The sequence below is a fragment of the Octopus bimaculoides genome, chromosome 4 (genome assembly GCF_001194135.2).
Source record: "Octopus bimaculoides isolate UCB-OBI-ISO-001 chromosome 4, ASM119413v2, whole genome shotgun sequence".
NCBI lineage: Eukaryota > Metazoa > Mollusca > Cephalopoda > Octopoda > Octopodidae > Octopus > Octopus bimaculoides.
Genome location: NC_068984.1, coordinates 76290417 through 76311802, shown reverse-complemented (window position 1 = coordinate 76311802; position 21386 = coordinate 76290417). Strand labels below are relative to the sequence as shown.

The 21386-nt window shown below is 34.7% G+C and overlaps 1 protein-coding gene across 1 annotated transcript in view; it reads right to left on the bottom strand.

Annotated features, from left to right (window-relative positions):
- Nucleotides 1-21386, bottom strand: part of LOC106878824 (uncharacterized) — a 241418-nt gene that overhangs the window by 75151 nt on the left and 144881 nt on the right. The window contains exons 4-5 of the mRNA XM_052967637.1: nt 12119-12193; nt 2321-2438 (exon numbers count right to left, since the gene is read on the bottom strand). Of these exons, the coding sequence (XP_052823597.1) occupies nt 2321-2438; nt 12119-12193 (193 nt within the window). The remainder of the gene's footprint in view (nt 1-2320; nt 2439-12118; nt 12194-21386) is intronic.

The window sequence follows — 21386 nt, the reverse complement described above, 5'->3', positions numbered from 1 at the left end:
TTAAAGAAATAGATGAAAAGGCCGGGTATTCATTTAAACTGTCTACACCAATACCTGGCCAGGTATTTATTTATCTCTGCTACAGAAAACAAAAAAAATTGCTGCACCAATTTTTTATTGAGGTAGCAAAATTATATACACCCCTCCCAGATTGCCAGTAAAGGATCGATTCCAGCACAAATCCGGAGATAGAAGATATACAGAAATGCCCTAGGTTCCGCCTCACCCCCACAGTCTCTGTTTTCTATGGACAAAATGCATTTCCCACACTTGAGGTCAATTAAGACAACTGCAATGAAAAAATGCAGGAGACAGGGTTGGAAAAGGGAATATCCGAGGTTCCACTTCACCCCCACCCCATCTGTTTTCCGTGGAAAGAATGCATTTCAAACAGCTTACAAAGTTAACTAAGATGATTGCATCCAAAAAAACTGTGGGGAAAAAAATTATTTAGTACCAAAATCGAGTCTGGTGTGAAACTATAAATTTACCCTTGTATCTAGGACTGTGCTACTACTCTTACACATGTACACAACCATCCAAGTCAGCTTCCAGAAGATGACCATCAGAAACACTACTACTACTACTTCTGGACTACAGAAGTATTGTCTCCACTTTCTGCCTTACTACAATGCCTTCAGTTTCAAACTATCTCCTCCCAGACTTACTTATCTCTTGCTTCCCACAGTCATCTTTATCTTATCTTACCTTCAAAGCCCCACACTAACCTATACACAATCCTTCTTTTCCAGAAAGTCTATCTTCACACCCTTTCTGTCTATCTATTTTTCCTGTGGTTGTTACTCTACTCTTGAACATCAACCATACTGATCTCACCAGACTGCCAACAGTATAGATGCCACCCCTCCAACAAAACCAAACAAATAACAACAAAAATGAGCCAGCAACACACTCCTTAGTACCAGAAACATGGGAGACATGTTTTTTACCTTATGATCTAAAAGTGTCTACAACTGCTGACAAAGCAATATGTTTTTGATATTTTAAAAATAAAGAGAGCGTAAAATTTCCAGCAGCTGCTGTTGTTTAGCTTCAGTTTAGCCCTGACTAAGCATACAGACCCAAGATTAAAAGCATTTCATTTGCAACTTTGACAGTCCCTTTTCCAACTCTTGCACATCCAGGAGCTCATCACTCATATTTGAAGACAGTATGATTTGATTAAAGTAATTGTGTAGAGTATCTACTTGGATCATCATCCCCATTTTAATAGCCGCTTTTCCAAGCTGGCATTAATCAGACAGAAATTTCTTTTTTGATGAAGGTTTTCTGTAGCTAGATGCCCTTCCTGTTGTCAACCATTAGTTATTTCCAAGTAAGGTAATATCTCTCTCATGATGAGACATATTTTCATGGAAGATGAATGACAGACTCTTCTTGCATGATGATAACATTCATTTACAACTATCTATCATGTGATGTCACAGTAAGGAAACTGTAACACACACACACACATGAGTGAATGGACAAATGAAGGAAAAGGGCTCTCAACACATTTAGTAGGAGTTACAGCTATCATTTAAAACAGTTGATAGGTTTCTTTCAATTTCTGTCTACCAGATCCACTTGTAAGGTTTAGGGTGGTACAGGACTATGACAGATGACACTTACTCAAGATGTCATGTAGTGAGACTGAATCCAGAACCAAGTGGTTGAGAAGCAAAATTCTTACCACACAGTCAGGCTTGTTTTCAGAAATTTTACTGAGATAATGTGTAGAAGAGTTAAATCTATTCTGTTAAGATGGCAGGATGTAATTTGATGAAGATTTGACTGCTATTTTTTTACAGGTCAAAACATGATTATAAGCCCTCTTTCAGGAGAGGTTGTCTAAAATAGTCATTCCTAGCAGATTTGAAGTGTGGAAGAACTATTTTGTGATTTGACAGATGTTTCTTCTTCACCACCACTGCTGCTGCCACTGCCACCACCATCATCGTTTAATGTCCATTTTCCATGCTGGCACAAGTAGGACAGTTTGATAGGAGCTGGCAAACCAGAAGCTGCCTCATGAAGGGCTTACCTGCAAAAGTAATTTCGATCATGAATAGAACTCTCTATACCAAACTAGTTGACATTGCCTTTGGTTCTATGACACATAAATTAAAACCTTCCATCAAATTTTCATTTAAATTTGTTTCAAGCACCAGCTTGATAATGTCAAAATTATTTTACAGAAGTTTTCATTATTTTCAAAATTAACTGAAATGAAGACAATGTATTTCAACAGAAATATAGTCACAAAAGAGTTAAGATTCATTGATGTCAAGAGGGAACTTAAAGAGAAAGAGCAACTTACCAAACATAGTTCAAATTCTTCACAGCGAAATGCAGAGAACTGTAATATAATCCAGCCACCAATCAATAATATAAAGAAGTTGGCAATAAGGATGAGAGCAACATTTAACCAAGACAACCTGCAAAAGCAAAGAGAAATCATCAGAAATACTGTACAAAGAGGACTAAGTAACATGAGTGGCAAATTATAATCAAATCAAACATTTTCAAAACATAATTTGAGTGTATGTTCTAAATATACATCCACCCACTGTAGCTGCTATCATAGCAGTTATGGTGGACACTGCTTCTCAGAACTGGCTATTCTCCTGCCATTTTCTTCAGGTATTCGCAAAAATCCACTCCTCTCTCCTCCTCCCACCACCCATATAGTGTCCACCACTAGTAGCCCTGCACTAACCCTAAGTTCTTCCTACTAAGAATGCTGATTCTCTGGATTTCAACCTTGTCTATGTTTTTACTGAGGCTCAAATTGCAACTGTTCAAAAGGAACATTGGTGTCAATAGTCTCTCTGAGAGCCTGTGACAGCTAAATTTCTTGCAAGTTATATCATTGACACACATCATTCCATTTATTGGTTCTGTCTGATTTAATTTCATACAAGAGCACTTACACTATGAGCCAACAAGTGAGCCTCTATGTAATCACTCAATCTGCAATAACATCTTAATGCCTGAAAAAGACTCCTTCAATTTTTTTTTAATCTTTTACTTGTTTCCGCCATTGTACTGCAGCCATGCAGGGGCACCACTCTGAAGGTTTTTTTTTAGTTAAATGAATTGACCCCAGTACCTAATTTTTTAAAACCTGGTACTTATCTATCTCTTTTGCTGAACCTCTAGGTTACAGGGACATAAACGAACAAATCAATTGTCAAGTGGTGAGGTGCAGTGGGTAAACATAAACATATAGATATATATATACATATACATATATATATATATATATATATATATATATATATATATATGGGGGTCGGTCTTCATTCAGTTTCTGTCAACAGAATCCACTTACAAGGTTTTGGTTAGCCTAGGACTATAGTAGAAGACATTTGCTCAAGATGTCAAACATGGGACTGAACCCAGAACTCTGTACTTGGGAAGCAAACTTCTTACCACACAGCCATGCCTGCATCTATATGTAACATTTCTATAAAATAATTACAGGATCATTATCAAACTCTAAACAGATCATAAAGATGATTTTGAAAATAACCTTTGACTAGGTACAAACCCCTTCCAATTATAAAAAGAAAAGCCTTAGTTTATTTTCATTTTAAAAGTCGACTTTGCTTTTTGGAGTCCTTAACATAAGTCACCAACGAAGCTTCAGCCCTTGTGCATACAATAGAAATGATTTAAAAATATATCCTCTTTTCAATACACACATACACTCTAGTACTTTATTTTTCTCACTTTCTCCTACAGTTTCTTTCTTTTATGCACAAACATTCAGCCCCTTATGTAGTTCCCTTTCTTCTTTCATACAGAAGCATATATAAACACTTGCTTCCACATTTTTTATACACATACAGATATACATACTCTCATTCTTTCTCCATCCTCCTTACTCCAGTTCACTACAGTCAATGTTACTTCTTCTTCCAAATAACACACACACACAGTAAGTTAACAGTAACTTTTGTACTACTTATAAAGAAAAGAACAAAAACAAAATGAAACAAGAAAAATGAATGGCAACAATGATATAAAGAGAGAAAATCCCAAATTTGTCCCTTCAGGCTGAAGGTCAACTATAATTTACATTTCTAACAGCAATGACCTGACCTGCTTACTGGAGTGTTCAATGGCTTTTATATCTCTGGTCAATGGAGGTCACTTGTTCTGAGTGGATGTAATTTGAGGAATAAGATAACACCTGCAGTAGTAGCAGTAGTAGTAGTAGCAGCAACACCAATTTAACAAATAATCCAAGTCCAAATTTATTTTTGAAACTATCTTCATGATCTTCTATCTTAGTCAACAAATTGCAACCATACTGGGGCACCATCTTGAAGAGTTTAAGTTGAACAAATCAACCCCACAACTTACTTTTGTTGTTGTTAAGTCTGACACTTATTTTATCAGACACTTTGCTGAACCATCAAGCTATGGGAATGCAAACAAACCAACACCAGATATCAAGTGGTGGTGGGGTACAAACACAAAGATACACACACAGTTACTCACCCACCCATCATCATCATCATTTAATGTCCTTTTTCCATGCTGACATAGGTTGAACAGTTTGACAACGTTCTATGTGTCTGCTTTGGCATGGTTTCTACTGCTGGATGCCTTTCCCAACATCAACCACAGGGTTACAGTAGAAGGGTTACTGCCATGCAGTAGGACTGAACCTGAAACTATGTGGTTGAAAACCAAGCTTTCTGATCACACAGCTATGTCAGTGCCTGCTTAATGTGTTATATGTCTATTTAATTTAAAGCTGGCAAGTCAGGACAAACCAAGAAAAGTATATATAATATGACTTATGTAAGTTAAGAAACAAAAGCATAACTAAAGAACAGTTGAGTCTTTCTTTTGTTGAATCTTTTCCTAACCTCCATGAACTGGTTGGTAGATCCTAGAAAATAAACAGCACCTCCAGCCTTAGTGTCGTTTTTTATCAAATCATTCTTCAAAGACTGATAATTTTTCATTGGAATAGATCATGCCATAAAGTCTTTGAATATTTTCATACGACTCTTCATGACAGAATCTATAGTTTAAAAGAATATGGCTGTCCTAAAAGGAAGAGTGATAGTTTTCATGCTGTTCCCATGGAAACAGATAATTGAGACTTCCACTATATCAGCAATGGAGACTTCTGACTAGTTAAAATTACATAACTTTAAAAGCCTATAACTTTTTTTTTAATTGATTTCTAGTGAAAATGAATGTGAATTCCATCATCATGTATAACTACTCCAGTGTAGGAAATTTGAAAAAATTCTGACAATGGGAAGAAATTTTAAAAGATTCTATTTTCATATGACTCTTCATGATACAATATAGTTTAAAAGAATGTTCAAAACCAGCATATACTTTGCTTGTTAACCTTGCTCTGTATCTGATTTGTTTTATATGATGATATCTGGTTTTATAACATATTACTTCATTGATAAAGTTAAAAATATGTTTTCATTATTTCAAGAAGTTTTGGTTACTATTTCATTCAGATCAAGCAATCATATACAGGTTCCACTGTGTTAAGTATTTATAGATGAAGTGAAATCAGAAAAAATATAGGCGTAGGAGTGGCTGTGTGGTAAGTAGCTTGCTTACCAACCACATGGTCCTGGGTTCAGTCCCACTGCGTGGCATCTTGGGCAAGTGTCTTCTACTATAGCCTCGGGCCGACCAAAGCCTTGTGAGTGCATTTGGTAGATGGAAACTGAAAGAAGCCTGTCGTATATATGTATATATATATGTATGTGTGTATGTGTTTGTATGTCTGTGTTTGTCCCCCCAACATCGCTTGACAACCGATGCTGGTGTGTTTATGTCCCCGTCACTTAGCGGTTCGGCAAAAGAGACCGATAGAATAAGTACTATACTTCCAAAGAATAAGTCCTGGGGTCGATTTGCTCGACTAAAGGCAGTGCTCCAGCATGGCCACAGTCAAAAGACTGAAACAAGTAAAGAGTAAACAATGTACAAAATGGGATGCTATGACACAAGTCCTAAGGAAATTAGAAAAATAAAATACTTTTCAAAAGTAATTTTATTGCAAGTAATCAAAACTGCACCATGTGACTAATTATTCAGAGATGCCATCTGCATTAAAAGCAACAGTTAACTTAGTGTTACATATTTAACACAATGAGTAACAAAAAAAAATCTAATTAGAAATAGTTATACTGTGAGGAAAACTTAATATGAATTCAATGATTAATATTACTTTAATTATTTCAACAAGAACGGGAAATAATTCTAGACATGTTTTGGTCTTGCTAGACCTCTTAAGTATAGAATCAACTTCAGCGAACTTGATGAAGTAATGATGAGAATTGTGTTACTGTGGAGGGATAGGTATAAAATTAAACTCAGAGGATTTAAAAAGGGAGTGTGTTTGGTGTACAATATTGAACATCTGTTTCTCAAATCTCCCAGTTCTATTTCAGCAAGAACAATGAAATTGATGTTTTGCTGAGGAGTTCTAATAAGACTGAAACATGCTCAGAGTGGTAAAATTGGCAGAATGATTAAAATGATAATTGTTAATGAGCTAAAACTGTCTTTCCTTCACCACATAAATTACTTATAATTAAATGTGTAATGTTCCTTGGACTAAACATGATACTAACTTAATGACCGTTGTGAATAAATAGCATTGTGACAAAGACCAATCTTCAACTGCAACTTTTATCCTGATAATACAGAATGGTTTATTTTTGAAATTTTTCTTTTTTAAAACTTAAAGAACTTTTTTTTAACATAAAAGGGTAAAGATATTCTCCCTTTAAATATAGTTACTTTGAATCTTGGAAATTACTTTGAAGGGATTTACTTTCTAGTGTTCCACTACATAATATAATATATCTGGTTCCAATACTCCACTTTCTTGTGGAACACTATTTTTCAGTTGCTGAAGTGCTTGGTGTTGGTCAGTATAAGCTCTTTATGCATTTACATTTATCAATGCATTTTTTCTAGATTTTTAAACCTAAATATTAAGAGTGGAGTGTACATCATACATAAGAACTCAAGCACTAACCCATATTTTCACAGTTAAGTGTGTTATCTTATTTGGGATGGCATGACCAGAAGTAAGTTAGTTGTATCTATTGTCCAAGTTAACTGATGTGCAGTGAAGAAGTAAGATCACTATAATAATGTTATAGTTTATGGTAGCAATAATATATTAAATGTTTAGCACAACTTTCAGTATGGAGGGCCAGAATGTAATATTTCCATTATCAAACATATTACTTAAATTATTTAAATGTAACTATTAACTAATAAGATGATGATAATCCATAGATACCGTCATTATCAAAATGTGAAGATAAGCTAGAAAAAATAAATCATTATTTTTGCTAGGATGTGAATTGAGGAAAATTTGGTCGCTATTTCTAGTGGGTCAAAAGCTCCCTTGTTGGCTTATTTATATATAGATATATTTACCAACAGAAATCTCATGATACCATTGAAAATGTAACAAGATTTTGAAGGAGTTTTTGATTTAAACATCAACACTTTAGTACAACTGGCAAATTGGTAGACCATTAGACAAAATGCCTAGAGATATTATTTTGATTCTCTACACTCTGAGTTCAAATCTTGTCCTGCCAACTTTGCATTTCATCATTTTTCTTGAGAGGAAAGGTGATAAAAAAAATTACCTTTCAGGACAGTGGTTTGATGGAACTGTAAAAATGACAAGATACCTTGTGATACTTCTTTTGGCTCTTTGCATTCTGAGTTCAAATTCTGCCATGGTCAAGTTGAGTGGTAGATTTAATCTGTCATGCAATTTAACACACACATTTTGTATCATGAGTGCATTTAGTGGCATCCACACTGACACAAAATCAATACTTGACAGGGCTGTACCTTTTCAAAGTAGAGGTACATCCCTGGAGTTTAGCATATTAAGCACATCAATGGGTATTGGCTATCAGACAAGACAGTAATCTGGAGATTGTATGTTGTGTCAAACAAATGTCTGAAATCTATAAATATTTATAGAGTATTTCATAATTACAAAGTAGTGGAATGGAGTGAGCAAGTCTTTTTAATATGAAGATTTACAATTGCTTCATTTGAATTCGATCTCATCAATCTTGCCATATTATACAATAATATGCAACTATTGATTACTCTCCAAGTGCTTTTGGAATGACATATGTCAACTTGGACTCACAAAATTACATATAAAAGTAATTTGTTGAAAGAACTTGAATTATCTAGAACTTATACATATATCGAGTCGGGTGTGGTTACAGGATCACATTTTTCTATTTCTTTTTCTTCCTTGACTGGGTAATTTGCACCAATGGTTTGTTTTGTTTGTAATGCATAAATGTGCCTCGGTAACCACACCCAACTTTGGTGTGTGTGTGTGTGTGTGTGTGTGTGTGTGTGTGTGTGTATGCATGTATATATATGTATGAATGCATGCATATATGTGTATGTGTATATATATATATATATATATATATATATATATATATATATATATATATATATATATATATATATGCACATATATGTATGTATGAATGTATGCATGTGTGTGTGTGTATTACACACACACACACATATATTTATGTATATACTAGCTGGTGTACCTGGTAATTCCTAGGGAGTAAAGATGTTCTATTGAAATGCCTTATTACTCTGCTATAAGAAAGCAATTTCGTTATAACTGCCACAAAAGGTGTATTTTCCGTCACGATAAAGTACAAAAAACTGTCAGCTGGAGGAGGGAGAAATTGTTGGAGGTTGGTAAGAGAGGTCTTTGGAGGTTGGCAAGAAAGATTGTCGGAGGTTGGTGAGAGGCAAAGACATTTATTCTGCTTAGCGAAGGCATCTGGGAAATGTATAACTGCTGCCATTCACAGAAAAACTATTGTTTTACCGTGAGAAAAGCACCATTGAAGTGTTAATTGAAATTTGGCAATCAAGGATGGAATCCACACTATGCCTGCATGAAGCCACTACAAATACGTTGTGGAATAAAAAAATTTATCTACCATCATGGAAAAAGTGTAACTGTAAAAGTGCAGAATTATCGGAGTAATAGGCATTCAAAAAAGTATGTATGTATAGAAATGTATGAATGAAGTCTTTAATGTTTAAGATTCAAATTAAGGAAGTGCAATAATAATGTTTAGCAGTTCAAAACTGTGAGTAGTGAAATGCAGAATTGGATTGGCTGATCGTGAGAATCAAATATTGATCTCTTTGCTAAAGTCTGCAGGTGGCATGGGTTATTTCTCTTCGGTTGTTTAAATAAAATATTAGTAATATGTAGTAGATAGAAGGATCCTGCTGGGAAAGGAAGGGCATCCAACCATAAAAAAGTCAGTCTTAACAAATTCTGCCTAACTCATGCATACATGGAATAGTGGACATTAGATTATAATGATAAGTATATATATATATATATCAGTGCTCCAGCATGGCTGCAGTCAAATGACTGAAACAAGTAAAAGAATATATATGTAGACACACACACACACACACTAGTTTAACCCAGTACTCAATAAAATTATTTTTAATAATTTCAAAACTGAAAAAAGAAGAAAAATCCATAAAATACATGTTATCTAAACTTTAATTAAGCACCCATACATAAGACAGTTAATATTATCAGATGCATTGAAAATATTCATTTCAGATATGATAAAACTAAGAAAAATAACCCTTCCTGTATGATTTATGATAGGTTTTCCTATTATCAACAGTCTCATGTCAACAAGGCCAGAATTAAATGCTAATGCTAATTGTAATGAAGGAAATAATTTCATCACTATCCAAGTCTTACATCCGTTTTTCTCACTCCACCACACCCTATACCAAAGTGAAAGGAAATATTATTCTACTTAATTAAGATATACCTCATAACTATCATAAATTGAATTCACAGGAAAGTTACTCTGACTAGACTAATCCAAGAAAATTGTATTTCATTAACACTCTCTAACTCTTTGACTTCTGATGAGGAATAAATCACTACCTTTGCTTCTTCCATCACTACTACAATAGTTTCAGCTATTATCAACTAGATGGCTACATGCGTATATTACCAACACTTTAACCAGGATACAGGTTACCTGTATATACACATACACAGAGCAAAACAAAATGAAGTTTCAAGTCATTAGCCTTTTTGCAACCATATTTCAGCTGAAATACAATGTCTTCATTTCAGTTAATTTCAAAATTAATGAAAATAACTTTGTCATTATTAACACTGTAGCATTTAAACCAGCCACATCCAGCCCAAATATTCTGCCTATTTTATGTTCAAACTGGTCAGATCTGGCCTCTCACACTTACCTTGTAATGTCATTCTAGAAGATAAACAATCACATTTTTGAAATCTTGAAACTACAAACTAATACATTATTAAATTTTTTAAATGTGAATAAATAAGCATTACATTTCACAAAATAATCTGAATGCTGAAGGGTTAAGCTGGTATTTGGAATATAATCTAGCATGCAATTTTAATGGAAAGCTTTACTATAGATAACTTTAAACTAAAGTTTGTACCACATGACTATGTGCAGTCCAGGTGGGTTTGTATCAAAAGGGTTAAAGAGCTTTTTGATAAACCAACTTACTTGAAACTGACTCTTGTTATATTATTCTAGTAATAGCAAACTTGTTTTAAAATACTGCCTTAATATCTAACACACTCACCGGTTCAATTTACACTCATCTATTATTTATACTTTTTCTTTTCCAAAATAAACGAGTGGAAATTGAACTGGTGAGTGTGTTAGATATTAAGGCAGTATGACTCTCCCCAGACACAACAAAATCTGTTTTAAAATGTTCATAGTGAAATTAAAACCACACATCATTAATTTATGTAAGAATATTTCTGTTAAGTTACATTACAAAACACCAGCTTGATAATTACAATATCAGTTATTTTACTAAACCTTTGCAAATTCTAAAAATTTTTATAATTAATTGAAACACACAGGCAACAGATTTGATAAGAATTAAGCTCATAAACATGTAAGGGTACTAAGTAATGTGTTGCAGCCTGTTGTAGTATGTGTAGATTCTAACTCATCAAGTTCAGCTGCTCAAAACCACTTGAGTTTGCCAAAGTATAGTTGAAACAGCATCTACCTCTTATTTCATGTGCCCATTAAAATGTTTGTCAATAGAGTGCTACATCGGAACTAGGTCTTACATGGATTGTTGACAATATCAAGGTGCTGAGTCATGAGTATAGAGGCATGAATCAAGAATGTCAGAGTGCAGAGTCAAGAATGTCAGGGTGTAGGATCAAGAATGACATCTACTTTCTGTGCTAGCATGGGTTGACTGAATTGTCACAATTTGACTCATTCCTCATTGGAAGCCACATCTTTCATATTTTTGGTGTTTATACATGTCCTTTGGATAATGACCAGAGATTGCAAAAGAGAAAAGTAAATGTAAGTGAAACAGAAACTCTATTTGTACTGAAGACTCATCTCAATAGGATCTCTCAACCACACAACTGTGCTTGCGTACACATACATATTGCTCTGTGGTTAAAAAGCTTGCTTTGCGACTATAAGATATCAAGTTCAGTCCCACCATGTGGCACTTTGGGCAAATGTCTTATACAAAAACTCCTAGTCAACAAATGCCTTGCAAATGAATTTGCTAGCCAGAAAGCCCATTGTGCATGTGTGTGTGTGGATACAGTCTAATGACTGAAATAAGAGCATAAAAAAATGTGTGTGAGTGTGTGTGCATATCTCCCACCACCACTTGACAACTGGTGTTAGTTTGTTTCTGTCCTTATAATTTAGCAGTTTGGCAAACAAAACTGCTTGAATAAGTACCAAACTTAAAACAAAAAGTACTGGGATCAATATGTTTGTCTAACCCCTTGAAGATGGTACTCCAGCATAGCCACAGTCCAATGACAGAAACAAGCAAAAGATAAATGATAAAGATAGTATATATATCACACAGCACACATGCACCGTAAGCATACATACACGAACACTTATACAAGCATACATACACACACACATACCTTTTGGAAAATATATATATTTGTTTATGTATTAATTAAGCAAAATTAAAATAACAAGTAAAAAAAAGTAAAACTTACCATATTAATGGAAATATTGAATAAATAGCTAGGATATGACACATGAAAAATGTAAAAACAAACACCATGACACATCTGAAAAAGTTAAAAAGAAAAGAAAAAATATTAAAAAATCATCATAAGAAACATACTTCTGTTGTTCAACTAAAAAAAAAACTACAAAAGACAAACTAACAAAAGATGAAACAAAACTAATTAAATTATTCTTTTCTTTATAATTCAAACTGTGAAAAGAGATGAATTATTATTCAATTAATTTCTAATGGAGTCTGAAATTTAAGCTATGCTTTAATTTGGAAAATAAAAAGTCTATGAAAAATGACAATTTATTTTGTTGCTATGTCTGTTTTTAGTGGTAACTATAATTAAATAGATTGTGGTAGAGTCAATGGTAGTTATTTAAAACATATATAAGTGTGTGTGTGTGTGTGTGTGTGTGTGTGTGTGTGTGTGTGTGTGTGTGTGTATGTACATTGTTATTAATATTAATTTTTGTTATATTTAGTAATAGTATTGCTATTTATTTAAATAAATTGTGGTAGAGTCAAAAGTTTTGCAATATTTTGGCAACTTATTTGCTTTATTTCTCAAGTTACAAACAAAAGCAGCCAGGCATTCAAAGTAGAGGCCACCGTGTTGCACCATCTGAAGCCACCTTTCTGCCAGTTCTTTGATCTCATACTAATACCAGTTCTTGTCCTTCCAGGTGAAGAATCTTAATCCATGACTCACAGGCAGTGAGTCATGGATTGGAACAAGTAATAATCTAAAGGAAATATTTTTTTGCAATTGTAACATGTGCAAACATTGGTTAAGCTGGAGTGGATGTATGCCATTCTGTGGCGAAAATATCCAGCATTGGTTAAGAGAAAGAGAGCTTTTCTGCAGTGAGACAATGCAAGACCTCATACAGCTCAAATGACCTGGAATAAACTCCAGGAACCAGCATATGGTCCAGACCTAGCTCCCACAATATTTAAAACACACATAAATGCATGTGTGCATGTATGTATATAGATTATTATTAATACAGAAATCCCTCACCATACTGCACTCAATACATCAATTTTTCTGGCTAATATATGTAAATTCATATCACGGATTCCTCAGTATATCAAAGGTTTCTGTGGCTGATAGGTATTTATATTTTTTGAGATTTTAATTATTTCTCGGGTAAAATAAGCATTTTCACACCTAAAAATTAATCTACTACATATGTGGAAATCTGTGTAAACATTTAATTATATACCTTATCATTATATCTTTTTTTTATTATAAAATGTACAGAGCAGTTTGAAAGACATTTTGCTGCTATTTCTGGCAGGTCAAGTGACTTGCTTGTAGTAATATTGTGAGTCACCCCAGTGGCAAATAAACATATTATCGGTGGCTGTGATAGATAGTAGAAGTGATAATAATGTTAGTTTTATAATCAATGCTGTATATTGCATTCATTTATATCTTTTTGACTTGTTTCCGTCAGTGGACTGGGGTCAGTCTGGGGCACCATCTTGAACGGTTTTTGTTTTTAGTCTAACAAATCAATATCAGTATTTAGTTTTTTTAAAGTTTCGCACTTATTCTATTGTCTCTTTTGCTGAACTGCTAAGCTTCAGAGACATAAACAAATCAACACTGGCGTGGGGTACAAATATAGACATGAAAACACACATATACAACAGGCTTCCACACTTTTTCCTTCAACCAAATTCATTCACAAGGAATTGGTTAGCCTGAGGCTATAGTAGAAAACATTTCCACAAGGTACGATGCAATGGGATAAAACCTGAAAGCACATGGTTGTATAATGAGTTTCTAACTCACACGACCATGTCTATTCAAAAAACTTTTTCTATCCTTTCACCAAGGATAGAATTCTATCCTTGAATCAGAAGGCAGTGCCTATGATTCATTATAACTGGTAAGAGGAAGGTATCCTAGAACTAGAAATTTGGCCTGAATACATGCAACAGGGTAAGCTTTGCTAAATGCACCCAAGGTGCCAGGGAATGGTGTTAAACCTAGCGAAAAGCCAAGACGTCCACCTAAGTAGCTCATGGCAGGATTTGAATCCAGCATGCAAAGAATCTTTGCTTCTGGCCTGGTATTCTTATAACTCTGCCAATTTGCCACTCCTGTGGCAAATAAATATGATGATTGCACACAAGGGTTGTGCTGGTGCTGGTGGTAGTGTTTGTAGTAATCACTGCCACTGTTGTCTGCCAACATGATATCCAAAAATCTCAGTAATAAACTTCCAACTTTTGGATAGTGGACTTAAGCCATCTCCTGATTTAACATGGCTCTCTGATCCATCGGTGCATTTACAAAGGAGTACACTTTGTTGCACACATTCAAGCCATGGCTTCTGTTCAAAGATAACTTCCCCTCAACAGGAGGCCCCCAAATAATAAAAAGGATCACAGGTGCAGTGCTGCTCTTCTCACACTGAGCTGTTGCTGTCATTTATTCTCCAGATCAACCTCTGTAAGTGAATCTATAAACAAAAATGCTTCAGCTGTGACCATACTATTTTTATCCAAACATAACAAACTCCAAGACCACATCATCCAAGCTGTTCTTTATCTTTTTTAAGACAAGAAAGAATTATTTTATGGAGATTTGGTTGTTATTTCTAACAAATTGTGAGGCTTCCTCATTTGCTTGTGTATTGAGTGGCTCAAAATAGTAACAAAATCAAAATGAAAAGGCCATATTTTTTTAGTGAAGTTTTCAGATATAGTCTTGTATTCTTTGTTTATTATACATTCTGTTGTATGTATTGTATTTATTTATAAAGAAAAAGAAAAAAGAAAAAAAAAATGCGGTTGGAGAAGGTTTCAGTTCAAATCTACATTCTTTGGTACTTTAAAAAAACATACACAGTATACCTAAGGGAAGCACTCAATAACTCTCTAACTGGGTTAAACTATTATTGTAGATGAGGGCATGAAGTTCAGATCAAGTGTGTTCAGTGAAAGGGGAATATGGAAAGAGAAATATAGACACACAAACACACACAAACACATACAGATAACTATATAAACACAATGTAATTGTTTGTACTATCTAAAAACTGGTACATAATTTATGTTATTCTCTCTTTATGTTGCTGCAGCCAGGACCTCCGAGAAGAATTTGGTACAATGAAATAAAGCCACTTTTGAGTGGGTGAGTGTGATAGTCTCTTAAAATTCAAAGGAGCTGTGATTTTTTTTTTTATTTCAGAGAGAAGCCTGACAGTTTTCTTCAACTCAAATTTACTCAACCAAGTTCTACTCAAATTTGCTTGGGCCAACACAAATCTTGTCCCAATGTGTCATGTAATGGGAAAGAACCTAATCACTTGTTATTAAGGAAAGTACTATGTGAAAATTAGTGTGCACTAAGGGTTAATTATTTCTTCAATTATCACATTAATCTAATGTTGCTAACCACTCTTTCTTCTGCCTATCCAGCTATCTCGCCATAACAGCCATATAAAACATAATAAACCAGTGACTGCTAGCAAGATGCATATACATGGGGGAAAAATGGCTAACTTTAAACACTGTTTCTTTTGCTTTGTTTTTGTGTGTTTTTAGAATTAGACACAGATAATAAAATGTGGCACAAACATAAATAAAAATTAGAAATTTAATTAAGCTTATCACCAATGTAATGAAAAGTGTGTTGTATTTAGCGGTTAGATATAAGTAGAAAGGGCAATGAGAATGGTTGGGTAGTCTTTTCTTAATTTCTTTATTTTCAACTGAAGTAGCAGCTCCTGCTATCAGGGTTGCTATTTTAATGCCTATTTTTCTGTGCTTGCATGTGTCAGATGATATTTGTTGAGGCAGATTTTCTACAGCTGAGCACTATTCCTATTGTCAACCCTCACCTGTTGCCAAGCAAGGCAATATTTTCCCTGAGTCCAGGCATGTTTTCATGGAAACTTGCAGACAAAGATCATCACTTGTATGTCATTGTTTGTTTACAAGTAGCATGCAATGCCACACATATGCATGATGGATCTTTCTTTTTTTAAATATCTCAACAAATTCTAAAGTTTCAGATCAAGCCAAAGTTTTAAAAAAAGATACTTCTTTAAGGTGCTGAAGAATAGAACCTGGAAGCATGTGATCGCAAAGCAAACTTCTTAAATATACAACTATGTCTGCAACCAAACGTAAGATAGACACAATGCCTCAAGTTAGTGTGGATGTCTGCATAGGGGAGGAATCATAACTGATTATATTGACTGTAGTACTTGAGTGGTATTTATTCTATTGATGAGAAAAACTAAAGTCAATTCTGACACGATGTGATCACATAATGTAAAATGCTATAACTAAACAGCACAAATCATTTTGTTGGCTCAAACTCTATTGATTCTATAAATCCTTTATCTGACAATAACAATAGTAACAACAATGATATCTGACACTGACATTAGGCCACAAGTTGGAAGTGATAAGTTTGGTCATTTGGATCAACTTACAATGTATCATTAATATTTATCACTTAATGTTGCCCCAAGGAGATGAAAGATATTTTGACACTAATAATATCTGAACTCTGACCATAAATAAACATGATAAAATACTGCAGGAATTTTAGTCCAAATATTTTATTGTTTCTGTTACCTAATGCCTTAATAGTTTCTAAAATAGGGTCATGGCTAAAAATTTGGGGTAGCAGTTAATCAATTAAATTGACTGGTATTTTATTTAGCTGATTCCAGAAGGATAAAAGGCCAGGCCATCATTATTATTTTAACATCTACTTTTCCATACTTGCATGGGTCAGGCAAGACTATACTGGATCAGAGTTTTTTATGGCTGGATACCCTTCCTGGTGCCAATCTCCACTTGTTTCCAAGTAAGGTAATAATCCTCCAGTCTAGTGAGCAAAGAACAGCCCAGGCCTAGTAACACAGAGAGCCAGGAACAAACAACATTGTCTGCATGAACACTGAGGCATTTGTTTCCAATTAGTGAACACACAACGACAAGGGAAAATATGAATTCACAGGCACAGATAACAGATTTCTTCAGTTTCTGTTTACCAATTTCATTGACAAGGTATTGATAGACCCACAACTGCAGCACAGGACACCAGTTGATAGTGTCCACAGAGTGGGACCAAACGTAACCAAACAGTTCCAAAGCAAATTCATTAACCACAGTGCCAGCATCTAGATGAAATTTTTAACCATACAGCCATAGAAGAGATACTGCAAGACATTTTGTCTAATGGCCTAATGATTTTGCCAGTCCACCATTCTCTGCTGTGCTAATGATAATAATAATTATCATTGCTATTCAAATTAACATAGCCACAAGACCTGCAGCAGTGGTGGGGAGAATATCTAGTTAATAAAATGTACCCCAGTGCTTCACTGACACTTATTTTAATGATCCTAGAAGGATGGAAAGACAAAGTTGATCATAACTGGACTTCAACTTAGAATATAAAGCAACATAAGTGGATGATCTAAGTTTACCTACACAGGAGGATCAATGTCTAAACACAGAAACTTAGCCAAAAACTTAATGGTTTATAATTTTAGTACTTCGAGTTTTTTTCTTTTTTAAGTCAGAAGAATAAGTGACCATAGCTCTTTACAGGGCCTCTTGAGTTTGGTGGAAGGTAGAGAAGGTGTCTTGATACCAGAGACCTAACCTGATCACACACAACAGAATGAACTTCCATAAAGGTATCCAAGATACCATGTTGTGGTATTAAAACTGGGAGATAGATAATGTTATTTGTTTATTCCAATTAAAAACAAACCCAGTATATTTGATTGAAATACAATGTAGATATAAATACAAGCAAGCCCCAAAATCCATTCATTCAATTTTTGTTTCTACTAGTTCATTTTGTGTATGTGTACAGACAGCTTTTGAGATTTTTATTCTCCATACTTTTCAAACTTCAAGGATTAAACAAAGTCAAATGGACAAATCTTGAGGACTGTTTGTATTACAAATACACATTCTAAAAACGAAGTAAATAGCCTAGGAAAATATAATGTCATAAATAACTCCCTTTTCTTATTTGCTGGTTTTATTTATTTGACTGCAGCCATGCTGTCCAGTAGTTTGTCTAGTACTCTTTAGAAGAGATGAACAGCAATGTTGACCAGGGTGAATTTTGAACTGATAACGTAAAGGGGTATAGCTAAATACCATAAGGTATTTTGTTTAATGTTCTGCTGATACAGCCATTCCTTGTCATTACACCCCCACTCCTGGAATCGAATTTCACACAGTTTCTATGTAGCAAATTCAATCACTAGATATTGGTTAGCTCAAGGTAATGATAGAGGACATGGCCAAAGTGCTGTGTAATGGAAATGAATCTGGAGCCATGTGACTGCAAAGCAAATTCAGGCATGTACACATTTAATCACAAACATAATTCTCCAACTGGTTAAGTGCTGATTCATCTCAGGAAACATTTTCTAATGATCTGACTGTTGACAGCTAACCAAAATGAAATCATGTAGAATAAAGAATAAAGTGTAGTACTTAAATACAGATCAGAACACCTGTAGTGGATGTGATCTCAAAACCTCTAAACTGGGTGCACAGTCAAGTCTAATTATTCCTGACAGGGGAACTGAAATATGTAGAATAAAGAGACCTATCATAAAAAGAAAACAATGAAATGCCTGCAATGAATTTCAACTCACAACACTAGAGCTGGTTATCCAAAAGCATTTTTCCACACTGCTATTTTACCCTGATCAACAATAATGAAGAAAGACAGAAAGGAAGAATCAGAGAGAGAAGTCAGAAGGGCATGGCATGGCATTGACAAACAGACAGACAGACAGATAGATAGATCGACAGATAGATAGATGGATTAATAGACAGGTTGAAAGACAGACAGACAGATAGATAGATATCTTTAGAGATTATACTTCTGGCAAAATATTTGAACACTTTGAGTGAAAAGAACAATCTTCTATCAAAGTAAAAGCCATCATTGAAATAATATTTACAAATATCGGAAATAGCAGACCATATTTCTTGTTATTTCAAACTGACAACCCTAAATGAGACATTTCATATAAAGAATTTGTCAGCACTTTTAACAAATCTCCTCTCTATAAAACAATCTATCTTTCAGATCAGTGGAAGCTTATGTCAATCAATTCTCTCTTTGCACAATGGAACACATGCACACCCACACACATAAAGTGAGAAACTGCTGTTTAGCAAATAAAAGAAATCATTATTATCAATAGTAGTTGTATGTTTTCTTTTTTAACTTTTTCAAGAGAGGCCAAATGATAAATCACATTTAAATGCTTCATGTTTCCCCAGCACAAAGAAGAGATTCACAATACTAGCATTACTTATTAAGTTAAATGTTTTTAGCGTTTATGACAAATCTCACTGCTTCTTGAATATCTGTCAAAAAATGTTCAGAGAGAAATAAGAAAGAACTCTATTATAGATGGATAATTTTTATGTTTAGCTTTGCTAACTTGTTTTTATTGTTTTTTTTTAATAATTTTGTTTATTGTTTGTTTGTTTGTTTTTTGCAATAATGGAAATTTAATATTAACTCTTAATAAAATGTGTGTAATATGAACAATTTAGTGTTTTCACTCCGATATGGAAACGAGTAAGAATATTTTACTGATCTTTTTTTTTCATTTTACCTTTTTATTATAAATGCATTTATTTATAAATATATTGTGGATGATTTAACACCCACACCAGTATTCTGTTCTACATTAATGTGAATTGGCAGAATCGCTTAGGCACTGGATTGGCAGAAATGATAAATTGGTGGACAAAATGCAGTGTGGCATTCAGAAGCTTGCTTTGCAACTATGTGCTTTCAGGCTTGATCCTACTATGCAGTACATTGGGCAAATGTCTTCAACCAAAAATTCAAAGTGGTCAATGTCTTGCAAGTGAAATTTGGTGGATAGATGAAATTTACTGAAGCTGGTAACAGCAGAGGAGACTAACCTGAGGCTGCTGGACTTCACAAAGGAAATGATGAAGGACTGAAGTAAGTGAAAAGACATATTGAAATGGAACCATTCAAACCATGCCAGCCATGGAAATGCAGATGTAAAACTTGATTATAATGATGATGTGTATATTTGTTGATGTACATCAGAGAGAAAACAACAATAAACCAGTGTATTTCTAGAAAAATAGCTTGTGAGGTTTTATTGCACTCAAGTTACATAGGCACTGTCATGTCACCCTCACTGGAAATACAATTGGAAATACAATTGGCAACATGAAACCAATTATGTTATTGTTCACAAACTGTGATATAAAATAATGATCATCATCACTATCATTTCAACGCCTATTTTTCCATGCTTGCATAGGTCGGAAGGAGTTTTTACGGCAGATTTTCTACAGTAGGATGCCCTTCCTGTCACCTTCACTTGTCTCCAAGCAAGATAATATTTCCTCATGGCCAGACATGTTCTCGCTGAATATTAGAAATGAATGACACTGCTTGTATGACAGTGACACTCATTTTACAAACATCAGATGATGTCAGAACAAGGAGTCACAAACACTCACACTCATACACACACACACATTCACACACAAACATACAAAAGTAGTTAAAACTCAAAAATACTATCTGTGCAGTCCAGACAATCTCAGAATTGCAATGATAGCAATAAAAATGAAAACACAGGGCCTTAGAAGGCCAAAAAGATTACAAACACTTTTTCAACTTACGGAGCTCCAAATTTCCATGACTTTACAGTATGGCAGCAATAATAATAATAATCATCATCATCATCATCTTCGTTTAATGTCCGCTTTCCATGCTAGCATGGGTTGGACGATTTGACTGAGTACTGGTGAAACCAGATGGCTACACCAGGCTCCAATCTGATTTGGCAGAGTTTCTACAGTTGGATGCCCTTCCTAACACCAACCACTCAGAGAGTGTAGTGGGTGCTTTTACGTGTTACCAGCATGAAGGCCAGTCAGGCGGTACTGGCAACGGCCACGCTCAAAATGGTGCAATTATGTGCCACCCGCACAAAAGCCAGTCCAGGGGCACTGGCAACGATCTCACTCGAAAATCCACAAAGGCCAGCCAGGCAGCCCTGGCAACGGTCACGCTCAAAATGGTGCATTTCATGTGTCACCCGCACAAGAGCCAGTCCAGGGGCACTGACAATGATCTCGATCGAAAATCCCACGAAGGCCAGCCAGGCGGCACGTGCAATGGCCAATCCTTTCTACTATAGGCACAAGGCCTGACATTTTTTTTTTGGTGGTGG